The sequence below is a fragment of the Geotrypetes seraphini genome, chromosome 1 (genome assembly GCF_902459505.1).
Source record: "Geotrypetes seraphini chromosome 1, aGeoSer1.1, whole genome shotgun sequence".
Classification (NCBI taxonomy): Eukaryota; Metazoa; Chordata; class Amphibia; order Gymnophiona; family Dermophiidae; genus Geotrypetes; species Geotrypetes seraphini.
This window is the reverse complement of record NC_047084.1, coordinates 89,302,267-89,330,079: the sequence shown is the minus strand read 5'-3', so window position 1 is coordinate 89,330,079 and position 27,813 is coordinate 89,302,267. Positions and strand designations below refer to the sequence as shown.

The following is a 27,813-nucleotide window of genomic DNA, read 5'->3' as shown; positions in this document are numbered from 1 at the left end:
ACATGGGGAAAAAATCTGTCCCCGTCACTGCACCATCCCCGGCCCACCATCCTCTGCACCGCCCCGTCACTGCCGTTCCCTTCACTGCCCCGTCACCGTCACCGCCATCCCTTTCACCGCCCCGTCACCGCCACTGCCATCCCATTCACCGCCCCGTCACCGTCCCCGTCTAGCACCCATCTTCTTCCCTCCGCTCCCCCATAGTCTGGCATCTGTCTTCTTCCCTTCCAGCGTCTTCTCCCCACTCTGCCTTCCACATTTCCTTTCAGGGTCTGTTCCTCTCTACCCTCTTTCAATGTCTGTTCTATTCCTTTCCACCACCACCCTTCCCTCCCTCCTTTACCATCTGTTCCTTTCTACCACCCTTCTTTCATATCTTCTATCAGTCCCCCCACCATCACTAGCAGTCTCTCTTCTCCCTTACCATGAGCAAATAGAACTTCTGAAAATTGTATTGCTGAGGCATTATTTCTAGTACACCTTTTTTTCCAGATGGATAATGACATCAATTTTATAATTCTTACTGTCTGCTCTGATTTCATTCACAATTTGGTTTGTGTTTTGTACCTGAGGATTCCATGAGGCATTTAACCTTTTCCTGTCTCTTCTGTGATTTCAAGTTGATTCCTTCAATAATGGAGTCTCAAGGCAGTAGCAGTTTTCTATTTTGGGCTCTTTTGACATTGTTTAAGGGATTTCTTGTACATTTGGTGCTGGTCTTCTTTGATGAGGTCACTTCAGAATCTATTTCCAAGGAAGAGAAACTTTTTCCCTTTCACCCCCTCCTTCCTTGTGTGAGCCAGAACACGCGGTCCCCGCAAACAAGTAATTTTATATCATTTTCATTCTATTCATTCATAGAAATTAAAGTCTAGATAATGCCAGTCACATAACAAAACATGATTTTACAAAAATAATTCCCTGCACAGTCAAGCCTGCAAGGATTACTAGATGTCTTTCAGCAGCTCCCCTCCCTCCCTCCCCCTTACCTTTGTGGTCAAGTCAAAATGATCTACCAACAATAAAATTTTAAAAACACAAAGCACGCTGTACGCAGAGAAAATGTGAATTATCATTTATATTCCGCGGGTTTTCAAAGAGGTCAAGGCAGATGACTTTATGCAATGTCACCTCAGTAACAACTATACAAAAATAGACAAATATTCCCCCTCCCTTTTTACTAAACTGCGATAGCGGTTTTTAGCGCAGGGAGCTGCGCTAAATGCCCCACGCTGCTCTCGACGCTCATAGGCTCCCTGCGCTAAAAACCGCTATTGCATTTTAGTAAAAGGGGGCCATAGTGCAAAATATAGACAGCAGATATAAATTCTCAAAACGGACACACTAAGTTGAAAATAAAATCATTTTTCCTACCTTTTTGTCTGGTGATTTCATGAGTCTCTGGTCCTTCTTCTGGTCCTTCTTTCTTCTCCTGCCCCCCCCCTTCTTTCTTTCTCTCTCCCCCTGGCTCCCCTCTTTATTTCTCTCTCCCCCTGGCCCTCCTCTTTCTTTCTGCCTTTCTTTCTCTCCCCCTTGACCCCCTCTTTATTTCTGCCTTTCTTTCTCTCTCCCTCTGCCCCCCTCTTTATTTCTGCCTTTCTTTCTCTCTTCCCCTGGCCTCCCTCTTTATTTCTCTCTCCCCCTGGCCCTCCTCTTTCTTTCTGCCTTTCTTTCTCTCCCTCTTGACCCCCTCTTTATTTCTGCCTTTCTTTCTCTCTCCCCCTGACCCCCCCCTCTTTATTTTTTCCTTTCTTTCTCTCTCCTCCTAGCCCCTACAAAGCCATCGTGCCAATTTCTCCACTTCCATGATTCTTTCCCTACCCTCACCCCCAAGCCAGCAGCCGATTTCTCCCTGCTCCTTCCCCGATGTCCTAAACTTCATCGGGCAGCAGCAGCAGCATTCACAATTCACTGCTGTTCCCCGCTTCAGGCCTTCCTCTCTGTCGGGTCCTGTCTTCATGAAAACAGGAAGTAGGCAGGACCCGGCAGAGAACAAGGCCTGAAGCCGGCAACAGCAGCGAATTGTAAACGCTGCTGCTGCCCGAAGAAGGTAATGGAGCACGAGGCAGACCGCTTCTCCCCCCTCCCAGCCGAACCCCCGCTGACCCTCCTATCTCCCTCCCTCCGTGAACCTTTCCGACCCTCCCAGCGAGAGCAGCAAACCTCCTTCGCGGCTTTCTCCTCCCTCTGCCGCGTCACTGATGACGTCATCAGTGACGCGGCAGAGGGAGGAGAAAGCCGACGCTACTGGAGGGAGGTTTGATGCTTTCGCTGGGAGGGTCGGAAAGGTTCACTTGGGGGGGGAGAGATAGGAGGGTCAGCGGGGGTTCGGCTAGGAAAGGGGGAGAAGCGGTCTGCCTCGGTGCTCCAAGGCCTGGCGCCATTAACTTTTTCGCCCCTCCCGCCCCCCGCTTGGTACGCTACTGCTCTCCTTAGTTTGCCGGTTTTCTTTTTCGGCGACCGGCACGCTTTCAAAAAGCCGCACACGCGCGGCTGCTCAAAGTTCAATTTTCTGCTCTGCTGCAACTTCCTGTTTCTGGTTGGGTCAGAGTAGAAGATTGAATACTGTGCAGCCGCGCGTGCGCGGCTCTTTTGAAAGCGTTCCGGTCGCCTAAAAAGAAAGCCGGCAAACTGGAGAGGAAGCTGGTTAAACGATCGAGCCGGCGTGCGGGTGGGCGGGTGGGGGCTGTGGGAACCGCACGATCCTTTATGCCTCACTGCGGTGACAAGACCATTCACCGCTCCACGGGGCGGTGATGGCCTTGTCCCCGTCCCCGCAGAGGCTGCAAATTTTCATTCCCCGTTTTTGGCGGGTTACCCGCGGCTAAACGCAGTAGCTGCGGGTAAACCGCCACCGTGTCATTCTCTAAAATGGACTCTCAACTCTGCAACTCTCCAGTCCATATTTGCTCAATCACCAGTTGCCCCAGTTTTGCTCTAGGCTTTACTCTCCTCTCCGTCTAGAAGCGGATGCTATTCTCCTGGATTGGAAGGGCCTGTTTCTGTATGCTTTCCCTCCAATCCCCCTCATATTGAGAACTCTGTTCAAGCTCAGGCGAGAGGCAGCCACTATGATCCTCATTGCTTCACGGTGGCCCAGGCAGCATTGGTTCTCCGTTCTACTTCAGCTCAGTTCCATGGAACTAATTCTTCTTCCAGTATTTCTCACTCTGCTTACTCAGAATCAGGAATCCCTTCTAAACTAAACTAAACTAAACTAAACTAAACTTGTATACCGCGCCATCTCTGCAAGCTTTCTACATCCCAGCCTGCAATCACTGCACCTGACAGCTTGGTTTCTCTCGGACTGATTTCATCTGACGTACATCTTCCTCAGCCTGTTTGACAAATTCTTGATGCCTCCAGAAAACCAGCCACTCGACAGTATTACCAGCAAAAGTGGAATTGATTTTCTTCCTGGCGTCGTCTTCATCATCACAATCCAACTTCCTCCTTGGCAGTAGAATTGGTGTTGGATTATCTAGTTTCTCTCTCTGACTCTGGACTCAAATATACATATGTCAGAGTCCACCTCAGTGCTATTACTGCTTTTCACATGCCAGTAGAGAGAAAACCTCTTACTGCTCATCCTTTGGTCTCCAGATTCATGAAAGGTCTTTTCAATGTTAAACCACCTCTCAAGCCTCTTTAACGTGGTACTTTCCAGTTTGATGAAGCCTCCATTTGAACCTATGGATACAGTTCATCTTAAGTTTTATCACATGGAAAGTTGTCTTCCTTATTGCTCTCACCTCTGCCAGGAGGGTCAATGAGTTACAAGCATTGGTGGCAGATCCACCCTTCACTGTTTTCCATCATGACAAAGTGGTTCTGCGCACCCATCCAAAGTTTCTTCCGAAAGTTGTCTCATTGTCTCAAGAGCTTCATCTCAATCAGTCGATTGTTCTACCAGTGTTTTTTCAAAAGCCTCATTCTCACCTAGGAGAAACCACTTTGCATATTTTGGACTGTAAACGGGCTTTGGCTTTTTACCTTGACTGGACAAAATCACATCGAACTGCTCAACTGTTCATCTCATTTGATCTCAACAAGCTGGGATGTCCTCTTTCCAAAAGAACGATTTCCAACTGGCTGGCGGCCTTCATCTCATTCTGGTATGCTCAGACTGGACTGGCACGGGAGAGTAATGTCACAGCCCACAAAATTAGAGCTATGGCAGCTCTGTTGCTTTCCTCAGATCTACTCCCATTGAGGAAATCTATAAAGCTGCCACCTGGTCCTCAGGTCCGCCGTGGGAGCGGACTGCTGGGCACGATGGACAACTGGTCTGACCCAGTAGCGGCAATTCTTATGTTCTTATACATTCACTTCTCACTACTCTCTGGAGTCTGTCTCCAGATGGGATGGACACTTTGGCCAATCTGTTTTACAAAATTTATTTTCCTAAAGAACAACACTTCCACCATCCCTTTTCTGTTAGCTTGGAGGTGACCCATACATGAGAATATGCTGCCTGCTTGTCCTGGGATAAAGCACAGTTACATACCATAACAGGTGTTATCCAGGGACAGCAGGCAGATATTCTCACAACCTACCCACCTCCCCGGGTTGGCTTCTTAACTGGCTTATCCTAACTGAGGGACCGCTTGACCACGTCGGGCAGGAAGGCACTCGTGCATGCGTGGTTAGGGCTATTGCAAACTTTCTAAAGACTTAAAGTGGCAATGCACTTTTAAAGTGGTCTGTACCGGAGCTCCGTTGGTGACATCACCCATACGTGAGAATATCTGCCTGCTGTCACTGGATAACACCTGTTACGGTAAGTAACTGTGCTTTTTGGCAGCATAACCTTACTGGTAACATATTCCAAGCGGTAGGACCTGCTACCGAGCAACTCCTCTTGTGGGAGTATTCAAGATGTACGTCCTGAACTCATGGTACATTTGGCCTACATGATTCTTCTGAATGAAGAGTTCTTTTCAGAATGTAATTAAGTAAATGTTGGCAAGATTGCTGTATTGGCACTTGTGTACTTGTGTGAGTCGTGCTTAAGTCGGGTGTCTGTAACTCGAGGACTGCCTGCATAACACTGGGGTAACAGAGGAACATACTACTGTCAGAGGATTATATGTCCTCTGTTTTATACATTTCCCAGGAGAATTGTGGTTTACTTTTGAAACATTTTTTTGCCATATAAAATAACTATAGGTTTCTGCCCACATTACAGCAGTATAATTTTTCTTAATTGGCAATCTACATAAGAACAAAAGCCGTGCCTCTGCCGGGTCAGGCCTGAGGTCCATCATGCCCAGCAGTCCGCTCACGTGGCGGCCCATCAGGTCCAGGACCTGTATACTAGCCCTCTATCTATACCCTTCTATCCCCTTTTCCTTCAGAAAATTGTCCAATCCCTTCTTGAACTCCAATACCATACCCTGTCCTATCACTCCCTCTGGAAGCACGTTCCAGGTGTCCACCACCCGTTGGGTGAAGAAGAACTTCCTAGCATTGGTTCTGAATCTGTCTCCTTTTAATTTTTCGGAATGCCCTCTCGTTCTTGTAGTTGTTGAAAGTTTGAAGAATCTGTCCCTCTCCACTTTCTCTATGCCCTTCGTGATCTTATAAGTCTCTATCATATCCCCTCTAAGTCTCCGCTTCTCCAGCAGTATTCTGTATTTTTTTTTCTTGCAGCTTGATCCAAGCTGGCTAAATGGTTAACAGTGAAGTCTAAAAGATAAATGTGTCACTAAAGATGTCATTTATTAGAGGGAAGTGATGACCTTGAGTCTTGGTGGCAGGTGCAACTAGCCACCATGATTCTCATAGCTCCTTGGTAGCTCAGACAACCTTGTTTCTCCCTACTGCTTCTGCTGAATGTTAAAGATCCAATTCCATTACAGATCTTTCCATCTCTGCTTGGTCAGTCAGTGTTCTCTTTTACATCCCAACCTGCAGTCTCTACACCTAACAGCTGGGTACCTCTCAATTTGAACTCAGAAGATTTTTATCTCTCTGTCCTAGTTGAAGCCATTATAGCTGCTTCCAGAAAACCTTCTACTCGGCAATGCTTTCGATTCAAGTGGATATGTTTTTACCACATGGTGTAATCTCCATCACTTGGATCTTACAGCATCCTCCATTCCTTCTGTGTTGGATTACCTTCTGCACTTTTCAACTCTGGGCTTAAAACCACTTCTGTCAGAGTTCACATCAATGATATTAGTGCATACCATGCCCTTTCAATAATAAACCTGTAACTATTCATCCACTGATTTCCAGGTTTACAAAAGGTCTTTTAAACTCAAAACCTTCACTCAAACCGCCTTCAGTTGTTTGGGATCTGAATGTAGTTCTTACTAGTCTGGTGAACCTCTTGCAACTACTCATCTTAAGTATCTCACTTGGAAAGTAGTCTTCTTGATCTGTGTCACCTCAGCTCAACGAGTGAGTGAACTTCAAGCATTTGTTTGTGACCCACCTTTATACAGTATTTTATCATGACAAGGTGGTCTTCGGAACTTATCCTAAATTCCTTCCAAAAGTATTCATAGAATTCCACCTTAATCCATAGTGCTACCTTTTTTTTTTTTTTTTTCCAAAGCCTCATTCTCATCCTGGAGAAATGGTTCTTCACACTTTGGACTGTAAACTTACCTTGGCTTACCATTTACAAAGGCCTAAGCCACACAGGTCTTCACATCAAATGTTCATCTCTTTCAACCCTAACAGATTAGAAATGCCTCTATTCAAATGAACTATTTCCACATGGTTATGACCTGCATTTCCTTTTGTTATGCTCAGGCTGGGCTGCCATTCAAGGGACATGTTATAGCCCACAATTTCTGAGCTATTGCAGCATCAGTGGTCTTTTTGCGTTCCACTCCCATTGAGGATATTTGGTCCTTGGTTCACACGTTTTGCATTCCACTCCCATTGAGGATATTTGGTCCTTGGTTCACACATTTACATTTCTCTCTTGTCTAGAAAACTATTCTAGATGAGATGGTCAGTTCGGTCAAGCAGTGCTACAGAATTAATTTTCTTCTTGAAGGCCAACTCTCCCTCCATCCCTTTTCAAAAGCTGTGAAAATACGCTGCTTTTTTTTCCTAGGATAAAGCACTGTTCCATGTAACAGGTGTTATCCAGGAACGGCAGGCAGATATTCTCACAGCCTGCCACCTCCCTTAGTTGGCTTCTTCACTTGGGCATAGAACTGATTACTTTGCGACCTGTCGTTGAGTGGGAAGGCGCTTGCACATGCACGGTACAACTTAAAGTGATAGTACACTTTACCACTGTCTGTACTGGGCTGCATGGATGATGTCATCCATCTGTGTGAATATTTGCCTGCTGTCCCTGGATAACACTTGCTACAGGTAAGTAACTGTGCTTTTCAGCTACAGTGGCAAAATAATGCTCAGAATTTAGGAAGTTGGTTCGGATGAGAATTTTTCAGCACCCCCTCATACTTCCTGATTGCAAAAAAAAAAAAAAAAACCAACAAATTTTGGGCTGTAGGTGATTCCTTCTCCACAGCTACAACACACTAAACAAGGGACTCACACTCTGCCCTTCATTCTACTGGTATTCCATACAGACTGAGGCCCCGATGACAAAAGCTTTCTGTGGCAATAAAGGTCGTTAAAGCACTCTTACTGACACGGGAAGCTGTCCTTCCAATGCAGGAAAGAGTTTCAGTGACTTCTACCGATCATTGTAGCAGCCACCAAGAACCCTATGCAAATGCATTACAAGGAGCTCATTAGTATTCTAATGAGCCTTTTATGTGATGCATGAATGGGAATGCCCCCCCCCCTCCATTACTGATATTTTCCAGCAGCTCTGGAGCTGCCAGTAGCTACTGTGCATGTGTTGTGTGAGCATTTTTCTTTCCAGCCAGTCTTATTGGTTTTATGGTGTTTATACTTTGTTAGAATATTTGGGAGGGTATTTTTTTGTGTAATGATATTGTTAGAATTTTGTTTCTGTTCTTCAAATTTTCATGAGGTTAAACATCGATGTTATAATGTTTTGTTTTGTTTTTATCTGCAGGGATATCACTTATAGTATTCTATTAGAAGCTGTGACAACTCTTTTGGTTTTCCTTTCCTATCAACTATTCCATAAAGAGATACTACGAGAAAGCATCATTCATAAATACCTGATGCACGGACGATGGTAGGACAACTGTAAATTCTTATATGCAATGGATTTTATTGGCATTTTAATTACTGTAAATATTTTTGATTTTGATATACTTGTAGATAGAGAATTGGCATACACTGTAAAATCAATATGTATCAAGAAAAAAATTTCAGAACTTTTTTTTTTTTAATAAAAACTCCATAAATTGGAATTCTGAGTATTATTACCATTAACTAATTACACTACATTTCTAACTAAATTAAAAATATTTTACTAATAGATGATGATTTTGTCTTCTACCTGCTCTGTTAAGATCTATTGAGCGAGAGGCTCACGTATATTAGTGAAGAGGAACTTTCAGTTTTTAAGATGATCTTTTTAAGAAGAGTTCTTAAATTTAACCATATATTTCCAATACTTTCTCTGACAAGTAGTGACATTCAGTCTTAGAATCTGTCATTTAAGGACAAAAGACTCTGTAAATAGTGGAAACTGTAGTAAAGAATAAAATTACAGATCACATAGACAAATGTAGTTTAATAGGACACAGTCAGCATGGTTCAGCCAAGGGAAGTCTTGCCTCACCAATTTGCTTTGTTTCTTTGAAGATGAGAATAAGCATGCAGATAAAGGTGAGCTGGTTGATGTAGTACATTTAGATTTTTAGAAAGCTTTCAATAAAGTTCAACATGAGAGACTCTTGAGTAAATGAGTTATGGGATAGGAGGTAATGTTCTATTGTGGATTAGGAATTGGTTATTGGACAGAAGACAAAGGGTAAGGTGACATGGTCATTTTTCTTAGTGGAGGAGGGTGAATAATGGAATGCCACAGGGATCATTACTGGGACCATTGCTATTTAACATTTACTGTATAACCGAGGTGACCTTTTTCCCCCCACCAAAGAGGAAGGAAAAAGGATGATTCAAATATAAACCGTGATTAGAAATTTGGGTGATTCTGGTGAGCCAGTCAACAAAAACTTGAAAATATCCACTGCTTTTTTCTAGGCTAAGCAGCATAAAATCCGATTTATGTTTTTGGGATCTTCCCAGATAATTGTGACCTGGATTGGCCAATGCTGGAAACAGGATACTGGGCTTGATAGACCTTCAGTCTGTCCCAGCATGGCAACTCTTATGTTCTTAATTAAGACAATAGACAACAAGATCTGATGTCCCTTTCCATGTGTACTAAGAGTATGAATAACAGACCTGAATTCTATAATTACAAACACTTCCTCTTTGTCCTTCTACTCAAAGCAAGTTCCTTTTCATTATAAAACATTCTGGTATTTACACAGACATGCAATTAGAAATGAGATATTCCCCTCCCCTAGCCTGCATCATTCTTTCTGTTGGTACCGAAGAAACTTGATGCTGAACACCAGTATGCCTATCCTCTATACAGGCTCCCCCCCCCCCACCTGTGATGAAATTGGCGCTGCTAGCCTCCGTGCACCCAATGAATGGCTTGGCGGTCCTCCATTCAACTCCTGATAGACCACCAGGGCTGAAATCTTAGGATATTTCCCCCACTACCGCTAAATACATGCCCACCCATGATGAACCTTGAAGCCGCTATCCTACGTGCATACAAATCCCTGCCATTACCTCCCTCCTTCTCCCTGACATCACGCTTTCCGTTAGTAATGGAAGCCTGCTGCTGCGGTTAATGCTGTATTCTGATCTGTTGCGGGTCCTTGAGCATCTGTGCATGCTCAGGGCCTGCTTGCTCCCACCTTCTCTGAGAATCTCAGAGAGGGCAAGAGCTGGCAGGCTTTGAGAATACGCAAATTCTGAAAGCCCTGCACTGGATCAGAATACAGCACTGACGGTGACAGGTTTCCAGTACTAATGGTAAGCACAATGTTGGGAGTGAGGCATGCATGGAGGAGGGTGGCAGCAGCGGCTTGTGTGCACGGGGGGATATGTATTCAACAAGAGGCTGCATCATCCTATTGAAGATTACACAGCCCTAGTGGTCATCAGGAGTTGAATGGAGGATAGCTGCACCATCGATTGGGTGGTGGCTCAAATATAAACTGAGACTCCCATTTTTGGGCCCAAAAAGCTTGGTTTATATTCAAGTATATATGGTATAAATGATATGGAAATTGAAACAAGTGAAATAATTAAATTTGCAGATGACATGAAACTATGCAAAGTTGTAAAATACATCCACATTCTGAAAAATTGCAGGAAGACCTTAGAAAACTGGGTCTCTATCAGAGCCACTAATGTAAATATAAAATATAAATACCCTCTAGCTGATGAGGATCTTCAAGCTTTGTCAGCTGAAGACTTCCTCCAAAAGGTGGCCAAAACTCCCTTTTACTTTTTTCCCTGTATACTTTGGAGGAAAGGCAGGAGAGGGGAGATATGATAGAGACATTTAAATACCTACGTAATGTTAATGCACATGAGTCAAGTCTCTTTCATTTGAAAGGAAACTGCAATGAGAGGGCATAGGATGAAGTTAAGAGGTGATAGGCTCCGGAGTAACCTGAGAAAATATTTTTTTACAGAAAGGATGATAGATGCATGGAAAAGTCTCCTAGAAGAGGTGGTGGAGATGGAAACTGGGTCTGAATTCAAGAGGGCCTGGGATAGGCACATGGATCTCTTGGAGAGAGAAAGAGATAATGGTTACTGCGGATGAGCAGACTAGATGGACCATTTGGCCTTTATCTGCCATGTTTCTATTTCTATATCACTCCTCTCTCTCTATGCCCAATTTTCCTCTTTCTTCCTTTCCCCATGTGCACCATCTCTTTCCCTGTCATTCACACACTCATGCCCAACAATTCTCCCTTTCTATTCTCTCCCACCTATGTCCCAAATTAGTGCCCCTTCCTCCCTCCCTTCCTGCTGTGTCCCATGTTCATATCCCCTCCCTTCATTGTCAAGTTCGTGCCCTCCTCCCTCTCCCCTTCCCTGTCTTCCAGCCTTTGTCCCAAAATCGTACCCCTACCATGTCCCAACGTGCTCCTTCCCCCCTCCTTTCTCCCTTTGTCCCAGATCATGTCCCCTTACTTGTTCGGGCCACACTCACTCCTTCTGCCTTCAGTGAAACTTGTTTGGGGGACACGCAGGCAGTGGTTCACATGCTGCATGTAGCTGACCCACAAGCCTTCCCTCACATCAGAAAGAAGGTTTCTGGGTCAGCTATGTGTGTGTGAACCGCTGCCTGCATGTGCCCCCTATTTCTGCCCTTTCTTTCCCCTTCCATCGTTATCTCCCTCCTTTTTGTCTCTCCCCCCCCCTCAAATATCTGTTTATTGCTCTTCCCTCTTCCATCCAGCATCTGATGGACTTCCCTTTCCATCCAGCATTCCACACTCTCCTCTTCCTTCAGTATCTCTCTCCGGTCTCTTCCACCTTTCATACAGTCTGCCCCCTCTCTCCCCTTTCACTTCCCCCTTCCATTATCTCCCTCCCATCTCTCCCCTCTTCCATCCAGGCTTCAGTATCTCTCCTTTTATACAGTTTACCCCCTCCCATTTCCATTCAGCATCTCCCCTCTCTCCCCTTCCATCAATATTTCCATCCTATTTGTATCTCTCTCCTTCTAGCCAGCATCTCTCCTTTCCATCCAACACTTCTCCCATTCCATCATCTCTGTCTTCTCTGTACCCCACAGCCCAACATCTACTCTCTCTCTCCTCTGTTAAATCTAGAATCTGTCTTCCCACTTCTATGCAAGATCTACCCCCTCACTCTCTCCCCAGCCCAAACCATTTCCACCAGCTTCTGCCCAAATTAATAAAGTGTCATTCCTTAATTATAAATGGGTCTCTACCAGAGCATCTAATGTTCTTTAGTAGCATAATTAAATCAAATAACTGCTTCTGAAGTTATGAGGATGGGCAAGACTGGAAGAGATTGCTTGCTGCAGTTAGTAGGGATGAGCAGGGATGGGTTTGATTTCTAATTCATAGCCCTTTTCAAGGGGGAAGTGACTTGGGAAGGGTGGAGCCAGGAAAACAGGTGCCAGGAAGTATAAAAGGAAGAGCTAGAGTTAGGTTAAGAAGACCCAAGGATGGAAGAAGTGGATTCCTGGATCCCCAGTTTGTACCTTCAGCTATATGCAACTATAACAACTTGGCTGAGGTAAGCCAATTCTTGATATAGTAGTAGTGTGTGAGAGAGGTCTGTCTGTGGGCCCAAGTTCAGACTTCTTTGAGACTAAAGAAACTTTGAGCTAGATTCACTAATCTGCCTGATCCGGGCAGGTATGACAAATTCACCAAACTGCAACATGCAGATGAGGGCAATCGGTGGAACGCCCCCATCTGCCGGCACGGATCGCTCTATAGCGATCCCCGCGCATGCACAGACCATATTTAGATGGTCTACGCATGCGCTGGACCTCTGGCCTAGCACTTTTTAAAAAAAACTTTTTTATAGACTGTGGTTTTAACCCGCTTAAAACATGTGGGTTAAAACCACGGGCTTACACTGTGGGGGAGGATGGGAGAGTCGGGGCAGGGCAGCTACAGTCGGGGAAGGCAGGCAGATCGGGGAAGCAGGAGATCGAGGCTGAGACAGGGCTGAGAGCAGGGCGGCAGAAGGCAGTCGAAAACGGCTTCAGCGGCTGGTCCTCAGCAGTCGCTTTTTGGGTTGATCGGCCAGCACAGTCGAATCGGCAAATTTGTTTAGTGAATCGCGTCCATGCCTACTTTGCATGCAGTTCCCCTCATTTGCATGTGCAGATTGGAGTCGGATCACAAAACAGGTTAGTGAATTCTTCAGGAGGGAAATCGGGTCGCAAAGGGCTCGCAAACTGATCGGTACACGATCGGTTTACTTAGTGAATCTAGCCCTTTAGTTCTTCAATGCTGAACTTATGAAGTAACAGGCTTTATCCTTTTGAGTTCATAAAGAGTTTATTTTTACCTTTATGACTGTCTTGTCTCTGTGTCTACAGACTCTCCCCCCTCTCTCGCTAATACTATCACAGGCTGGTATGCTATACATATTTCTTTTGTCTTCATGGTGATTTTGTGTTTTTTAGGAGAGTTTTATATGAAGCAAAATCACATTTTGCTGAAGCTTTTTCTATCTATTTGGTGGGATTTATTAACCTCCTTTATGAAGAGATTCACCCAAGATGGTGTACAACAGTTTGCACTTGTGGAGATGGATACACATATAGAAACTGTAGGGATTGGGACTAGAGAGTTGCGCGGGGACAGAAATCCCACCCATCCCCGCCAGGATCCTTTCCGTCCCCACCCATCCCCGCAAGGAATTACCTCCATCCCCGCCCGTCCCCATAAAAAGCAGCAATTACTTCTGACAGGATCATCAATTCCAGTTTCTTGTGTGTTTGCATTGCTGTTTTCCTTGTGGATTCTCTTTGGTGGAACCCTTTTTTTGTTTTCTGTTCAGGTAATTAACTTATAAACCCCTCTTTTACTAAGGCTGACATGTCCATTATATTATATGGACGAACCCTGCTTCCAAAGCCTTCCATCCCCGTGGGAGTCCCATGGGCCAGAGGGGGGTCCCCGTGGGAGTCCCGTGGGTTAGGGGGGATTCCCGCGATCCCCGTTCCCGTGCAGACCTCTAATTGGGACACAGAGTTAACAGGGAGGCCGCAGCTTAAAACCAAAGAGGGGGTAGGAATCTAGGCCCTGCTATCTGAAGAAATAGCCTGGTGGAAAAGGAAGCAATGAGGCGACAGGGCTTCCAGGCCCACCACCAAAGTGGCAAAATTGCCTAAAGTATCCCTTACATTTCAGCTGTCAGAACAAGGGAGAATATAGAGGAGAGGAGTGGAAGGGAAGTAATTGGGAAGAAAAGGAAGAGCACAGGAGAGGAAGGGGGTAAATTGCTAGTAGAGAGGAAGAATGTACTTTCTAATTGTCTCCTCATACAAACACTCCTGCATCCTTCAAGACATTTTTTACCCCCAAACCTTGCATCCATATAGTCAGACATACCATATAGACACATTTCCAGCGAGAGACATGCCTACACACTCCCCATATACACCTCATCTTCACCATCGGCTACCACATACTATCTTAGGTAAACTTTAACATAGAGGTGTCCAGCCTGCGGGCTACGTGTGGCCTGATTTGAGGGCGATATAGCATTTGGCTCATTGCAGCCACCAGATGTTTACCTTCTGGCCGGTTCCCTCCTCCTTCCTGCCGCAGTCATTTCTCTTCACAAAGCTGTGGGCAGCGGCTTCTTGTGTATCCCGGGGCTGAGCCAGAAGCCTTCCCTCTGACGTTGGCAATCTTACACGTGTGCCGCTGACATCTGCTTCAGCATCCCCGCTCTGTTGAGACTCGCCTCTGAAGAGGCTCCCTGTAGTTGTAATAGAAGTGAATGGAAGAGCCAGGCTTCCGCTGTCAGTGGCGCACATGGATGATTGCTCAGTCAGGGCAAGTGTTACTGCTTTTTTGGGTTCCTCTCCATAGTGTCACTTTAATGAAGGTTTATTATTAGATATGTACATCTTCTATATTAGTGATTGCAAATTTGGGACCTGCTCGTTCTTTTTTTTTGGCTCATCAACTAGTGTTAGTGTTTGTGCGGCCCCAGACAATTTTTTTTTCTTCCAATGCGGCCCAGGGAAGCCAAAAGGTTGGACACCCCTGCTTTAAACACAAGACTTCCGTCACATAGTTCAGGGACCTTTCTACCCTAGTTAAACTTACCATCAATTCCCTCACACAGATGAGTTTGCCAAGAGGAAGGGGACTATGTTATTGTGTCATACTATATGTGTGCAGTTTCCACAGAGGTTTTTATAAAGACTGCTGTTAAGTATGAGTAATAGGGCACAATATCTTCTTGTGTGGTTTCTGTGCAAACATGTTATGAATGATGTGAGCCTGGCTGCAAATTCTGTTTTGAATTTCATAAGTAAACTTAAAGCTATAAATGAGTTCCAAGTAACTGACCATGGTCATGATAGCCAGACCTCATTAAAATGACCCTTGGCAAATTTAACTCCTTAGTATGCAGATAACATCCTGGAACAGAGGCTCAAAAGACATGATTTGCAAATGAAAGTAGGTGAGAATTTATTGTTAAATATGGAAGGTATTTGTTCTTTGGAGCTTCTTGTCAGCACATGGATTTGGAAGTTTGGATGTGGTCAGTATCGCTTGTTTCAAAGCAGCTGCTTTTGGAGATTTCTTGTTCCAAAATTGGTTTATCCTAGTCTCATAAAAGATAAAAGTAGGCTTCAAGCAGTTTCTCTGCAAGACTTTTTTGGGACGTAATTTAGTCTACCCAGATCTTGTTGCTTTCTGATTGTAATTGGCTATATTAATTGTAGGAGTACTTGATTGGCAAACCAAAATCAACAAAATTTCTCATGGGCACTTCAGTGCTGATGTATGTGTTGAATGATTTTGCTTCCTGTGACTCCTCTTTGGGTGCTGGATATGTTTTCATCTGTGCCGTTTAAGAATAATAATAATAACAGTTTATATACCGCAGGACCGTGAAGTTCTATGCGGTTTACAATGATTAAAAGATGCTACAGATTGAGTGGAAATAACAAAGTTAAGAGTTAGTGATTAACAGCTCTAAAGATCAGTTGTTGTGGACTAGGATTGTATAGGTCAGTTATATAAGTACTTTAGGTGTTTCCTGAATTCCCCATAAATAGTAGGTATAAGCAGTTGTTCCAGATTTTACTCCATAATGCTGCCTGGTGTGAGAAAGATGTTGATGATGTCTTTTAAATTTACATCCTCTAACCGGTGGAGAGACAAAGTTTGGATGTGAGCTTCTCTTATGTCTGTGAAAGAGAAAAGGTCTGTTATATATTTAGGGACTAAATCGTATAGTACTTTAAAGCAAAAACATCCAAACTTGAATTTCACATGTGCCTCCATCGGCAGCCAGTGTAGAAGTCGATAGGAAGGTTTTACATGATCAAACTTCTTCAATCCACAAAGTAGCCTAACCGCTGCATTTTGTACCAGTTGCAATCGCCGCATATTTTTCTGGTAAAGTGCCAAGTAGGCGATGTTACAGTAATCAAGTTGACTCAGTATAAGGGATTGAACCAACTACTTGTATATATATACACACCGTATTTTTCGCTCCATAAGACGCACCCTAAATTTAGAGGAGGAAAACAAGCAAAAACCCATTCTGAACTAAATTCTCCCTGCTAGGCTCTGTACCCAATCCCACACTCCTTGCCAAGCTCTGAACCCTGTCCCCCCCCTCCCTGCCAGGCTCTGTACCCTGTCCCTTCTCTGGTTGTAGTGGTAGGCCGGCACAGGGCAGACAGGGTATAGGACAGGTAGGCCTAGTGGCTGGCAGGCAGGTCTAGTGGCTGGCAGGCAGGCAGAGCTAGTAGCTGGCAGGCAGGGACAGGGCAGGCAGGGCTAGTAGCTGGCAGACAGGGACAGGGCATAGGGCAGGCAGAGCTAAGAGCTGGCAAGCAGGAACAGGGCAGGCAGGGCTAGTGGCTGGCAGACAGGGCCCCCACCCCAAGACTGGCAAGCAGGCAGACAGGCCCCTATACTTTTTTTAAAATTCTGCTGTCCAGCGCTTTCAGCGCTCCTGCCCTTCCCTACACACACTCCTGAACTCTCGCGGCAGCGTCAGAAGGGAGCATGAGGCAGGCGCAAAGTTTTCGCGTTCCTGCCTGGTCCCGCTCTGCTCCATGAATGGCTGCCATCAGTCCTGCGAGAACTGGCGGCAGCCATTCACAGAGCGGAGCGGGAACAGGCAGGAACTCGAAAAGCTCACTCATGCCTCGTGCTCCGCTCTGACGCTGCCACGAGAGTTTTGGAATCAGCTGAGGGAAGGGCAGGAACACTGAAAACTCCTGCCATACTGCACTGGACTGCAGGATTTTAAAAAGTGCTCCCCTCTGACACTGACGCTGCTGCGAGAGTTCAGGAGTCAGCGGAGGGAAGCTGGATTTTTTAAAAGGTATGGGGGTACAGGGGGGTATTCGCTCCATAAGATGCATTCTTATTTCCACACACTTTTTTGGGGGGGAAAAAGTGTGTCTTATGGAGTGAAAAATACGGTAGTAAGTAGGGTCAATCATTTAGACATGAGTTGAAGTACCGTATTTGCTGGCTATAGGACACACTTTTTTCCCCTCAAAATACGCTTAAAATATGGGGTGCATCTTATGCGCCGCTAATCAAAATTATGAGTTGAAATTTCAGATTTCAGTCAGTCTAAAACTTCTGGTTTATATTATACATATATAAGTATTCTATTGCATTTTGTCCTTTTGCAAAAGAGTGGTTTTGAATAAATCGTTTCCATAATTTTTTTTTTGTTCTGTAAAAATAATAAGTTGTGTGATATATTTTATGCTTCATTACTGAAAGAGGGAGCAGTCCTGTAAAATAGAGTTCCGATCCACTGACATCTCAAGGTTACGATTCATCCAATGTGCGCATGCGTGATCACACTTTAACAATGCACGGTAACGATTAAACTTTGAACTTGGAAGATTTGTCCAGAACATTATCGGTGTTCTGTGATATTTTATGTTGAGATTTCTTGGTAAAACATGGCTCAAAAACAATGAAAATTCTGCGGAGTTCCGCAGGGGTCTGTACTCGGACCGCTGCTATTCAATGTATTTATTAATGACCTGGAAACGGGGACGAAGTGTGAAGTTATAAAATTTGCGGATGACACTAAAATCTGTAGAAGGGTTAAAACTGCAGAAGAGTGTTAGGACCTACAAAGGGACCTGAACAAACTGGAGGAGGGTGTCAGGTCAAAAGCGCGCCGGGACAAAGGCGCGCCCAGACAATTGAGCGCAGTGTGCGCCGCCGCTCTGCTCTAAATTACTGTTTTTAGCGCTCCGACGGGGGGTGGGGGGGCGTGGGGGAGAACCCCCTCACTTTACTTAATAGATATCGCGCCGCGTTGTGGAAGCGTTGTGGGGGGTGTGGGGGGTTGTAAGCCCCCACATTTTACTGAAAACGTTACTTTTTCCCTGTTTTTTGGGAAAAAGTTCAGTTTACAGTAAAATGTGGAGGGTTACAACCCCCCAAACCTCCCATAACGCCGGTGCGATGTCTATTAAGTAAACTGGGGGGGGTTCCCCAAAAAAACCCCCATCAGAGCCCCTAAAAACTGTAATTTAGAGCGGCATGGCGGCGTGCGCTGCGCTCAATTGGCGCGCACTTTTGTCTTTCGCGCCATTGTCTATGAACCCTGGAGGAGTGGGCGAATAAATGGCAGATGAACTTCAATGGTGGGACATGCAAGGTCATGCATATAGGGAGAAAGAACCCGATGTTCAGCTACCAAATGGGGGGATTAGTATTAGAGGGAAGTAACCTTGAAAGAGATTTGGATTTACTGGTGGACACAACAATGAAGTCAACGGCACAATGCGCAGCAGCCACGAAGAAGGCAAACAGAATGTTGGGTATTATTAAGAAGGGTATTACGACCAGAACGAAAGAAATCATCCTGCCGTTGTATCAGGCAATGGTGCGCCCGCACCTGGAGTACTGTGTTCGGTATTGGTCACTGTACCTTAAGAAGAATATGGCAATACTTGAGAAGGTCCAGAGGAGAGCGACACGAATGATTAAGGGCATGGAAAACCTTTCATACACTGAAAGATTGGAGAGACTGGGGCTCTTTTCCCTGGAAAAGCGGAGACTCAGAGGAGACATGATAGAGACCTACAAGATCATGAAGGGCATAGAGAGAGTAGAGAGGGATAGATTCTTCAAACTTTCAAAACATAAAAGAACAAGAGGGCATTCGGAAAAGTTGGAAGGGGACAGATTCAAAACGAATGCTAGGAAGTTTTTCTTTACCCAGCATGTGGTGGACACCTGGAATGCGCTTCCAGAGGGCGTAATAGGACAGAGTACGGTACTGGAGTTCAAGAAAGGTACTGGAGTTCAAGAAAGATTGGACAATTGCCTGCTGGAAAAAGGGATAGAGGGGTATAGATAGAGGGCTACTGCACAGTTCCTAGACCTGTTGGGCCTCCGTGTGAGCGGACTGCTGGGCACGATGGACCTCAGGTCTGACCCAGTGGAGGCATTGCTTATGTTCTTATGTTATATGCTATGATATTGCATTCAAGCTACGAGTGATATGGAAACAGAGCAGCAGAGAGGAAGTTTGGATCACAGCCAACTGAAAAGATAAGAACTTGGAGAAGACAGGAAGAGGAGCTACAAAAAGCTATGTGTAGTAAACACAATCTGCGACATTGACTTACAAAATAGCCAGAACTTGGATATTAGACCACAGAAACTCAGGATTTTCAGTTTCCACAAAAATGACTATGCAACAAGCAAGATTGATAGTTACTAATAGCGGCATCGCTGATTTTCCTGGATCAACGTCATGGTGTTCTAGATTCATGAAGAGAAATGACCTATGTATGTGGACTAAAACAAAAATAGCACAAAAGATGTCAACAGAATATGAAGACAAGATTATCGAGTTTCATAAATTTGTCATTAATGCAAGAAAAAGAGAAAACTTTGAACTTTCACAAATAGGAAACATGGATGAGGTCCCACTGATATTCAATGTACCCTCAAACAAAACAGTAGATTCCAAAGGTGCAAAAAGTGTTATTGTTAAAACTTGTGGACATGAGAAAACACATTACACAGTCGTGTTGTCTTGCTGTGCCGATGGAACAAAATTGCTGCCTCTTTTGATTTCCAAAAGGAAAACCTTGCCCAAGGAAAAACTGCCTAAATGTGTGTTTGTGTACGTTCATCCTAAGGGCTGGATAAATGAAGGAATGATGAAGTTGTGGATAGACAATATGTGGTCTAGACGTCCTGGTGGTCTGTTGAAGAAACCTGCCTTGTTAATATGGGATCAAGTTCGGAGTCGCAGAACAGAAGCTGTGAAAAATAAAATCAACCAACTGAAAACTCAATTAGCTGTAATTCCAGGTGTCCTAACAAGCCAGCTTCAACCTTTAGATGTCAGTATTAATAAACCATTTAAAGGATTCATGAAGGAGAAATGGAACAGTTGTATGCCATCTACGGATTTTGAAGTGACACCATCAGGAAGAAGGAAGAGGCCTATCATTTCGCAGATTTGTGAATGGATCAAGACTTCATGGAATGCTGTGAAACATGAGACAGTTGTAGTCATTTAAGAAATGTGGAATTAGTAACTCACTTGATGGCACAGAGGATGATTTGTTATATGAAGACTCAGTTTCTGAAGAAGAGGCTTCAAGAGAGTCTTCATTTAGCTCTGGAGATGAATTTCTGGGTTTTGAGGATGAAGATTAAAAGGTACCTAACTTTAGTGTTCCCTAGTTATATTTTTTTGTAGACATAAATAACTATAAAATTAGTATAGTAAATCATTATGGAAATTCATGAAAAAATGTAGAAAATTATTTTTTCTTATACATCGCTGTATCCTATATGCCGGCAAATAATAATAATAACAGTTTATATACGCTGGACCATGAAGTGCTATGCGGTTTACAATGATTAAGGAAAAAATGCTACAAATTGAGTAGAACTTACATAGTTGGAGATTGGCAACTAACAGTTTATGAGATCAGTTGTTGTGGGAGAGATTGTGGAGGTCAGCTACCTAGGTACTTCAAGAACAGCTATGTTTTTAGGTGTTTCCTAAATTCCCCATAGTTATTTGCATGCATTAGTAATCTTTCCAGGTCTTTGCCCAATAATGCTGCTTGATAAGAGAGAAGATGTTGATGGTGTCTTTTAAATTTACATCCTCTAACTGGTGGGGAGACGAACTTCAGTTGTGAGCTTCTCTTATGTCTATTGATTGAGAAGGAGAAGAGATCAGTTATATATTTAGGGGCTAAACTGGATATTACCTTAAAGCAAAAACATCCCAGCTTAAACTTTGCATGTGCCTCCATCGGTAACCAGTGCAGGAGTCGGTAGGAAGGGGTTATGCGCTCGGACTTCTTCAATCCAAAAATCAGCCTGACCGCCGCATTCTGCACCAGTTGTAGTCTCTGCATGTTCTTCTGGGAAATTGCCAGATGGGAGATATTACAGTAATCAAGAAGGCTTAGTATAAGTTTAGGCCTTGGTCTAGTATTACCCCCAGAACCAAATACAGTGGTACCTCAGTTTACGAGTGCACCAGTTTGCGAGTGTTTTGCAAGACGAGCAAAACATTTGCAAACTTGGTGCCTCGTAAACCGAGCTTGCCTCGCTGTACGAGCGCCCCCCCCCCCCGATCCGGCATCCCCCCCAGCGATCCGGCATCCCCCCCGCTTGCGTTGCCCCCCCCCCACCATGATCCTACTCCCCCCCCCCCCGAGCAGTCAATGACACTTCCTTTACCCGACGGCACCAGTGCAGGTGCCCGAAGATCCTCCCTCTTCTGGCGCCGCCTGGGCTAGGCGGTGCATCGGAGATCCTCCTTCTTCTGGGCTGGGCTGGGCTGGACTGGCTTTGAGCATTTGCGCATGCTCAAAGCCTTCTGGTCTCGCTCTCTCAGGAACTTTTCAAGAACTTTAACAGTCTTAAAAATTCTGGAATTGAATCTCCCCCCTGTTGTAGAGAATTTACTATTTAAAAAAAAGTGCAAAAATAAAAGGGTATAGGACAGGGGTAGGGAACTCCGGTCCTCGAGAGCCGTATTCCAGTTGGGTTTTCAGGATGTCCCCAATGAATATGCATTGAAAGCAGTGCATGCAAATAGATCTTATGCATATGCATTGGGAACATCCTGAAAACCCGACTGGAATACGGCACTCGAGGACCGGAGTTCCCTACCCCTGGTCTAGAAGGTGAAAACACTCAATTGGATGTATCTGCTATATTGCAATCTTCTGATATTTGAAGCACAGGGGCGAGCAACGTTATTAGTCTCTCTTATTTCTACGGGATAAAGAAAAGCTGTTGAAATCATACTTTAATTTAAAACAAGTCACCTATTTAGGTGAAAGGGTATATATATTCCCTGATGTCTCAAAATGGACGCAATCTAGGAGGAAATAATTTTTATTATTTCGTCCAAAAGTTATTTCTTTGGAGGCCGCTTTTCAGTTAAGGTTTCCTTGTAAATGTTTTTTTTCTTATCAAGGGAATAAACATATATATAACTCAACATTCTACTGAACTTAAAATATTGAAAAACGAATTGACTGCCTCTAATTCTTCTGTTCAGAAGCTTGAACAGGAAATAAAATCATCCAAACAACTACAGGATACACTAATGAAAGACAATCTAAATCTTAGGAGAAAGATGGAGAATTTGAAAATAACTCCAGATACAACAATTTAAGACTAATTAATTTTCCTAAGCTACCATTGGTAACACTTAGAGAAATGTTTAAGAGATATTTTCTTGAAGTTTTGGGGGCCTCAGAAGATTCAATACCTCCTTTATCAAGAGTTTATTATCTGCCTAGTAAGAATAAATTGTTAAAAAGGTCTTCGGACCAAGGACAATTGGATGTATCGGAGTTATTGGAGAAATCTGATAAAGAGGCTGTAGAACAAAGTACTTTGATTGTAACAGTAGCCCTCTCTTTTGATAAAGTTTGGTTGTTAAAATTATTCTTTAAAAATAGACAGAATTTATGGGCTTTAAAGTGCAGATTTTTCCTGATTTATCACGAGAGACTCAAAAACGTCGTCGTGAATTTCTAATGTTGAAGCCAGGTGTTACATCCTTAGGTGCTACCTTTTATTTACGACATCCTTGTAAGTGTATAGTGCATCACCGAACAGTTAAATATGTTTTCTTTGAACCTAGTCATTTGACTTCCTTCTTAGCGCTCTCCCGTTTGGAGGCAGAAAAATCATAAGCCCTAAGATTATTGATTAATCCCAGCAATCAGCCCTCTAGCTAACTTTAAGTGTAAGAGTGCTCATTTTGTTTAATTCTTTTCTTTGTTCTCGCTGAGGAATCTTGGGTCCCATAATTTGAGGACTTGAGCATATTAGTTATTAATGATCTTAATGTTGTTGAAGTACTTCTCGTTTTATGTAGAATTACTAATCTTGCTTTCTGTACAAGTTATTCTTGATTATATGATTTGAAAATCAATAAATATATTTAACAATAAACATATATATATTTTTTTGAACCTGCCTAGTTAGGTTTTCTTCCTAGAGGGTAGAGGGATCTCAACACAACCAGAATGAGCCATGTTATTTCGGGCTCCTTTTACGAAGGTGCGCTAGCATTTTTAGCGCACGCTACAATGCCGCGCGCACTAACCCTGTGCTACACGGAAAATACTAACGCCAGCTCTATGGAGGCATTAGCATCTAGCTCGCGCGGCATTGTAGCACGCGCACCTTCGTAAAAGGAGCTCTTAGTGTGGAATTAAAATTAATGGTAGGCTAACATCCAAAATAACTGCTCTTTTTCTTACTGTATTTATTATACCCGGGGGGAGGGGGGTGTTCTTTCTTGCTTTTCCCTCCCCAATTGTAGACTATATAAAAAAAATATTGCTTTGTATGTTTTTGCTTAGGTCAATGCAATTGACTAAGTTATATGTATTCAGTATTTCTTGTATCATTGTGTATTTTGGATGTATTTAAATGGTAAATAAAATTTAAAAAAATCTTGCTAAAGCTCAGAAGGAAGCTCTTTGTTGGGTGATTCAGATGTGGTTTCTTTTTCTTCTGGAGATGTCCACTTAAAACTGATTAGTTTGGGATTTGTAACCAACATTCATGTTGTATTTCTCATAGTTTTGATGTCAAGATGCCAGTAATTTATGGACTTGGATTGCCTAAGGCAGTAAAGCCTGAGATCATTCCAATCTATCAGAAGGTCGTATAGTTTTAAAATGGTTCATAGACAACCCCGTGAAAGACAAAGGCGCGCGCCGACAACTGAGCGCAAGACGGAGGCGCGCGCCGAAGAAAATTACAGTTTTTAGGGGCTCCGACGTGGGTTTTTGTTGGGGAGCCCCCCCAGTTTACTTAATAGAGATCGCGCCGGCGTTGTGGGGGGTTTGGGGGGTTGTAACCCTCTACATTTTACTGTAAACTTAACTTTTTCCCTAAAAACAGGGAAAAAGTGAAGTTTTCAGTAAAATGTGGGGGGTTACAACCCCCCAAACGCCCCCAACACGGCGCGATCTCTATTAAGTAAAGTGGGGGGGTTCCTCCCCACGCCCCCCTGTCGGAGCCCTAAAAACAGTAATTTTCTGTGGCGCGTGCCTCCACGCTGCGCTCAATTGTCTGCGCGTGCCTTTGTCCCGGCGTGCTTTTGACCTGATACCTTTTAAAATAGAGGTTTGCCATTTTATGTGAAGGTAAATCCATAGACTCTCTTACTCAAGAAAAACCGGCTTCAGTACCTTTTGAAAACCAAATTTGTTATACCTTTCTACAGTTGACACATACCACCAGTGCCAACTGAAGTTAGGTGCAGTTGGCACTGACATCCTGATTTCAGCAGCTGACCATCAGGTTTGTGCAGTCTTGCTTCAGTGGAAACCTCTGATAAATGTCTTGAAGTAATGAGACATAAATATAGTTCTAGATCAATGGGTCTAGTGGTCCTGAACACTAGGGACTTGTATATGAGCTTGCAAGTTGCGTGCAGAAAATTGTCAATTATATTTTCCAACTTCACCTCCTACTCAGGGAGCTGCTGCTGCCCCCTCAGTTTTGTTTTGTTTTTTTTGTAAGCAAGTGTGTTTGATCTGCAGTTTTATTATTTTCAGGTATTTTTGCTTAGTGTTCTTTGGAGGCTCGTTACCTGAAGATTTCTACTTAGTGGGACTTCTGCTTGGGAGAAGACACAGGCTCACATGGTGGAAGTCTGCTGCTAGCAGGATCAGCCTCTCAGGGACACCTTGCTAGCCAACCTGATGGTGTTTTTTTATATCTTGGGGGCTGTCCTCTGCGTAGCCAAGGGTCCTCAGTATCTGTAAGCAGCACACCAATGGTGGCAGCACAGGGGTTCTCCCCTTGACAGGTGCCCCAAACAGACGAGGATGCAGGCTTGGACCAGGAGGTTCAGTCTGGCACAGACGGATAGCAAGTCTGATTCCATGCCACTTTTATCCCAGGATGAAGTCTCCCTGGCAGACTCGGCTTCAGTGCAGGAAAGCAGCGATCAAGAGGTGATTGCGACCCTGGATCAGGGGGAAGACCCCACAGTACACTGGCTGTTCAGGGTCTCTGTGCTTACAAATATTTTTCCACCTCGTTGCAAGAATTAAAGCTTGGAGGTCCTGCCAGCTTCCTCTTCTCAATGCTCAGTTATGAGAAGTTCTGTAGCTCCAACCACATTTGTTTCCCTCACATCCGAACATCACTAAGCTGGTCATTGACCACTTGTAGTCGCCAGAGGGATCCCTTCGAGTGGCTAAAACTATGGCCAAGCTGTATCCAATAGGGCCAGATTTCCAGCAGCAATTTGTTCAGCCAAAAGTGGATTCACTAAATGAACCTCCCTTCCTAGTGAAGGAAGAGGTGATGTTAAGAATCCTCAAGATCGCAAAGTGGACTTGCTCCTCAATCATCAATTTGAAGCTTTGGCCCTAGGAATTAAGGCAGTAGCCGTTTCTTCCTTTGTGGCATGTGCTTGTCACACTCACCTGTCTCAGGCCTCAGACCTGATAGATAGGGAAGATACCCAAAAGCTCTTTTCTGGGGTGAATTATATTGCATATGCTCTGTATGATCTTATCAGAGTTATGAGCAAGGTCTCAGCCTATGCTCTCTCTGTTCGATGATTGCTCTGGATCAGACAATGGGAGGAGATGCTGCCTTTAAAGCTACGCGAAGCAGGCTTCCATTTCAAGGGCAGATGTTCTTTGGCAAGGGCCTAGATAACCTGATGGCCAGTGTGATGGACCGTCACCCGAACAGCAGACCCCAGACAATCCGGAGTTCAGGTTGGGGCAATTTTAAAGGCTTCTGAAGATTTTGTATGTATTCGGGAAGCCAAATGATGCAAAGACCCTTTTAGGGATCAAGATAGAGATTTGGCAGGAGACATAGAAACATGATGGCAGTTAAAGACAGCAAGCCTTGGATTTTCACCCCTCACCAGCCACTAAGAAAGCACAATGACACTAGGCCATGCCGAGCTCCCCCAGATGGGGGGAGGGGGGAGACTGTCATCCTCTTAATTATTCTGGTTTCAGATTGGTGCAGACTGCTGGGTTCTAGACGTAATCTGAGAGGGGTATAAAATCGAGTTCTATGCCCCCAACCAGACTGCTTTGTAATATCGCCGGCTGGCTCGCCGGAGAAAGCCCTCAAAGTTCAGGCTACAATGAAAAGGCTACTTACTGGCTCTTTGGGTCATAGAGCTGGTCCAGGAAGCACACTTGGGATCAGGCAAGATATTCCTTATACTTCATCATGCCAAAGAAAGGCTCAAAGACTGCAGACAGATTCTAGACATCAAATCAGTCAATGCAGCTCTAAAGATACTGTACTTCCGCATGGAGACCATGCAGTTGGTCAATGCAGCTCTAAAGATACTGTACTTCCGCATGGAGACCATGCAATTAGTCATAGCCTCCCTTAGTCTGACAGAAGCATATGTTCACATTCCCATTTTCCTGGCCCACAGGAAGTACTTGCAATTTCATGTCCTGGAGCAGCATTTTCAACGCTCCCCTTCAGCCTGGCCACAGCACCTTATATCTTTACCAAGATGATGATGGTGGTAGCAGCGCATCTCCACAAAGCTGATATTCAGGTGCACCCATATTTGGATGATTGGCTCATCAGAGCTCCATCCAAGGAAGAAGGTGAGTTGACAGTTTTGAGAGTGGTGCAACTCCTCAAGAGCTTATGCTGGATAGTCAACTTCAAGAAGAGTTAGCTACAACCGACTCAGTGCCTGGAATACTTGGGAGTCTTACTCAACATGGCCTTGGGCCAAATGTTTCTTCCAGAGCCACACAGATTGAAGCTCCAGAAGCAGATTTCAGAGGTACTCCAGAGACTGGCCCCAACTGCATGGCATTATCTGCAGGTCCTGGAGTTGATGACTGTGACCCCAGAGGTGGTTTCTTGGGCTAGAGCGCACATGAAACCTTTTCAAGACTGTCTTCTCTTTCACTGATCCCCATAGTCGGATTCGCTGCAACAGCCGCTCCTCTGCTCTATGGCAAAGAGCAGCCTGCCATGGTAGCTGAGGCCAGCTGCACTTTCCAGGGGCATGCCTCTTCACATCTCCTTCTAGGAGATATTAACAACTGATGCCAGTCTTTACAGGTTGTTGGGTTTTTTTTTGGGGGGGAGGGGGGGTCACTGCGACAGACATCCAGTCCAGGACTGTTGGACTCCGGCTCAATAGAAGTGGCCCATAAATCGCCTGGAACTCGGAGCCATTTGTTTAGTTCTTCAGGCAAAGCAGTAAGAGTCTTCTCAAACAGTGCAATAGCAATAGCATATGTCAACAGGTAAGGCACCAGAAGCACCCTGTTGAGTCTAGAAACTCAACCTCACTTCCAGTGGACAGGGGCTCACTTGCAGGATCTCTCAGCCACACACGTGGCAGGAATGGAAAATGTGCAGGCCATCTTTCTCAGTAGGCAGACTCTTGACCTGGGGGAGTGGTCTCTGTCTCCACAGGCATTCAACACCATAGGACAGTGATGGTGGCCTCCACAGATGGATCCGCTGGGGGAGGAACAGCTCCCTGAGAAGGAGATGGAGTTGGAAAACACGATTGACAGTTTTCTGTAAGCAACTTGCTAATTCAGATACAAAACCCTAGCATTCAGAACCACTAGACATATCTACAAGAAAGAAGATTACC

General features: G+C 44.5%; 1 protein-coding gene across 3 annotated transcripts in view; it reads left to right on the top strand.

Moving 5' to 3' along the window:
- DYM (dymeclin) overlaps positions 1-27,813 on the top strand; it is a 685,706-nt gene that overhangs the window by 153,294 nt on the left and 504,599 nt on the right. For all 3 annotated transcript variants that reach the window (XM_033934792.1, XM_033934784.1, XM_033934800.1), the window contains exon 7: positions 8,015-8,140. In XM_033934792.1, the coding sequence (XP_033790683.1) occupies positions 8,015-8,140 (126 nt within the window). The remainder of the gene's footprint in view (positions 1-8,014; positions 8,141-27,813) is intronic.